General features: G+C 39.3%; 1 protein-coding gene across 1 annotated transcript; it reads left to right on the top strand.

Moving 5' to 3' along the window:
- Nucleotides 1-1,905: 1,905 nt before the first annotated feature.
- Nucleotides 1,906-2,871, top strand: LOC118839251 (olfactory receptor 52N1-like). The gene has a single exon (XM_036746706.1). It carries the CDS (start codon nt 1,906-1,908, stop codon nt 2,869-2,871), a length of 966 nt encoding a protein of 321 aa, XP_036602601.1.
- The last annotated feature ends 1,123 nt before the right edge of the window (nt 2,872-3,994 follow it).

The following is a 3,994-nucleotide window of genomic DNA, read 5'->3' as shown; positions in this document are numbered from 1 at the left end:
TAGCCAAGAGAAATTATATTGAAACTATGTATGACTTCATCCTTTAAAAAGATTGAGTACACAATGGTAAAAACTGCTATTCCAGGGAAAAGCATTAATAAAAGTATATAATGCTTAAGATTTAACTCATCAATCTATCTCATAGAGAGCTTCTATGAAAATAAATGTGTCATACATACATGTCATGCATACCCAAGCACAGAACCTCTGGAAACTCCATGGGAGACCTTCCACTAAATTAGTAACAAATCATTTATGATTTATCTTTGGCCATTCAACCTAAATCCGTCCAATTCTGCTATCATCTGGCTTACATCTCTCCATGTTGTCTACAAGGATAACCCAGGAAATTTTCTCAGTTTCTTCACTCAAGTCAAGGTCAACTATATCTACATTAGCCTGCAGTTAAGAGTTAGTATAGTGACCCTGCCCCGCCCCCACCTCATGAGGTTAGTTTGGCATCCCTTGCTAATTAACTAATTTCTGGTCCCTTGTTATCATCACTTCTTTCCTGATATGTCCTTTAAGTATCCACTTAATAATACGTTACAGAATATTTCCAGGAATAGAAACAAAACCCACTGTTCTAAAAATTATACAGTTCTTTTCTTCCCTTTCATAAGAACTCTGGAACATTTGCTCTTTTCCAATCCTTTTCCATTAACCATGCTGTTTCACTTATGTGATTCAGTGATTCAGCAGTCATATCCATCAATTCCTTCAGTATCCTGGGATCTAATTCATCTCACATGGTTATTTGGTCTCTTCATATACAGTACAATTCTCTCTCTCTCTCTCTCTCTCTCTCTCTCACTTTCTCTCTTTATCATATCATTACATGGATCTAAAAAACAAGAACTTGGAAACAAAGGTGGGAATTGCAGAGATACATTTTGATTCCATAGGAGGAGAATCTCTGCAATGATTAAAGATCCCCAGAGATAGAATAGTATACAACAAGAAGTATCCAGTTCCCAATCACCAGTGCTCTTTAACCAAAGGATTGGTGACCACTTCTCAGTGTTGTAGAGGTCATTTCTACTAAGGTATATGTTAGACTACAAGACCTCTAGCATCATGTCCAACTCTGAGCTATTGTGATTCTGTGATTTGCCTATTTTTATCAAGTCAAATTCAATAGCGAGAGGGCTGTTCAAGAAAACAAGAGAAAATAAAAGAACCTGAAGAGATGCCTATTCAAGGGAGGTAGGTAAGATGTCATAGAGTGAGCATTAGGTGAGGTTTGTTGATTAACTGTTTATAGTCAAAATAGGGTAGTATAGTGAGACGCCATCTAGTCCTCTTGCCTGTAGATGATGAATTAAGGCATTAAATAAAAAATCATTAATGATATATTGAATATTTACTATTTCCCATTCCAGTCAGATAATAAGCTCTTCTATTACAAAAGATATGCTCATTGAATATTTTAACTGGAAAGGATCTAGAAGATCAAAGTTCAGTATCCTAATTTTATAGATGAGGAAGCTTAGGTATATAGATGATAAGTGCCATACATAGGATTACAAAGCATATTAGGGGAAATATATGTTCACAGATAAATAAATATGGGATATATACAAAACAAATGCATCATTATGAGGGGACAGCTAACAATAGGGGGAACTATAAAAGTCCTCTTGAAAGATTTGATGATTAAACTGAGATCTGAAAACAGGCAAGTTTTCTAAGTAAAGGAAAGGAAGAAGAACATTTCAGGCAGATGGGATAGTGGGTCATATTATCCTACATGCATAAATAAATGGTTATGCACAAAAAAGTAAAAGAAATGATGGTTATGCAGAAGTAGTTGCATGGTTATCAGGAATCTTTACTTTCCTATTTTCTTTCTGTTTATAGAGACCATTCTTTTTTGGGCCATGCCATGACCTTCCAGGTACAAGCATGTCAGTTCCAAATATCAGCACCTTGACCCCAGGCTCGTTCATCCTCAATGGCATCCCAGGGCTGGAAGCAGTGCATGTGTGGATCTCCCTGCCATTCTGCACCATGTATATCATCGCCCTCACAGGGAACTTTGGCCTCATCTATCTCATCTACTCTGAGGATGCTCTGCATCGGCCCATGTACATCTTCCTGGCTCTGCTGTCCTTCACAGATGTGCTTATGTGTACAAGCACATTGCCCAACACACTCTTCATCTTTTGGTTCAACTTCAAGGAGATTAATTTCAATGCCTGCCTGGTTCAAATGTTCTTTGTACACACCTTCACAGGGATGGAGTCTGGGATGCTCATGCTCATGGCCCTGGATCGCTACGTGGCCATCTGCTTCCCCCTGCGCTATGGTACCATTCTCACCAACCCCATCATCACCAAGGCTGGGCTCCTTACCTTCCTGCGGGGTGTGATGTTGGTAATTCCCTTTACTTTCCTCACCAAGAGGCTGCCCTACTGCCGAGGGAACCTTATCCCCCACACCTACTGTGACCACATGTCTGTGGCCAAAGTGTCTTGTGGCAATGTAAAGGTCAATGCTGTGTATGGTTTGATGGTTGCCCTGCTCATTGGGGGCTTTGACATTCTCTGCATCACTGTCTCCTACACCATGATACTCAAGGCAGTGGTCAGCCTGAAATCTGCAGATGCTCGGCAGAAGGCCTTTGGGACATGCACAGCTCACCTCTGTGCCATTGTCATCACTTATGTTCCAGCTTTCTTCACTTTCTTCACCCACCGCTTTGGAGGCCACACCATACCTTCTCATATTCACATCATTATGGCCAATCTCTATCTGCTGCTGCCTCCCACCATGAACCCTATCGTCTATGGGGTAAAGACTAAGCAGATTCGGAACTGTGTCATTAGATTCTTTCTTCAGAAAAAAGATGCCTCTTCTCAAAGCATATGAATAGTTCCCTTTAAAATGCCAAACAAAGGGAATATAAGCCCTTATATAGATGTAGATAGCACTTTAGAATAAAAAAAATTTCACATCTGTCATGTCATGTGATCTATACAACAAGTCTGTAAGGAAATCAGAACAGGGATTATCATACCAATTTTACAGATAAAAATCAAAATGCTTAAGGTATTTAAGGATTGAGAATGTTGATGGTATGGCCAAGGATATCTTCTAGTTAATGGTACAGCTGAGACTTGAACACATGTCTCCTGTTTGTGACTCATTGGAGTCCTTTCCCCTATTCCACATTGTCTCTTTCAGAAAGATATGAGATCATCAACTGCATAAGATATTATCCCACAGTATGGCAATATCCTTCCTATGATGTCAGTCCAAAGGAAAATTTATGTAAGGGCTTCAACCTCTGCTGCTTCTGTTCCTTTTAGGAAAAAAATGAAGTCAGAACACACTGAGTCTCCTTGCACTGGGAACATATCTTCTCATTCTGTGGAAAAGTCCTGGCTTTGTCTCAGTTTCTCTCTTCTGGAGGCTCTTTGCCTAAAAAAGCCTCACTCTTCATTGACTCATCTATTTTACCCATAATAGACAAGCAAATTAATTGTATAATTATTTTATCTGGGAACTCAATTTAGTGACATCCAAATTATTTTGGAAATTAGGAATTGGGTGGATGGAGCCTCCTCTGGGTCTTCATTGGTCATTGTTCTTTGGGGAAGGGTTTGCACTTCTGTATAAATCCAGCATCCCTGGAAGTAGCCTACTCTTGGTGGTGCCTGAGAATAGTTCCATTTCCAGAATATTTGTCCTGAAAATGAGACACCCTTTCTTCCTCTATGCCTTCTGTAGCTAGGTACATTGTTTTCTTTTCCCTATATCAGATCTTCCTGATGTTGGACCCTCTGTAATGTTTGCCAAGAAAATAAATGAAAAGGGATATAGCGATGAAGTTGGAACTGTTGAAATCCCAACATTTATCCTGAGTTCTGAATCAGTCAGTCATCACCATGTAGCAAATGTTTTTTGCTTTGTTTTTTAACTGATGAGCTTCAAACTGGTCACTGTGAAGAATAACAAATGAATCATGAATTAGCCTCAAGGATTTGTGAGA

The sequence above is a fragment of the Trichosurus vulpecula genome, chromosome 2, assembly GCF_011100635.1.
Source record: "Trichosurus vulpecula isolate mTriVul1 chromosome 2, mTriVul1.pri, whole genome shotgun sequence".
In the NCBI taxonomy this organism is placed as follows: domain Eukaryota; kingdom Metazoa; phylum Chordata; class Mammalia; order Diprotodontia; family Phalangeridae; genus Trichosurus; species Trichosurus vulpecula.
The sequence above is the reverse complement of the archived record's forward strand: the minus strand, read 5'-3'. Positions and strand labels throughout refer to the sequence as shown.

Coding starts and splice junctions, on each gene's coding strand:
- LOC118839251 (XM_036746706.1), top strand. CDS start 1,906: ATGTCAGTTCCAAATATCAGCACCTTGACCCCAGGCTCGTTCATCCTC.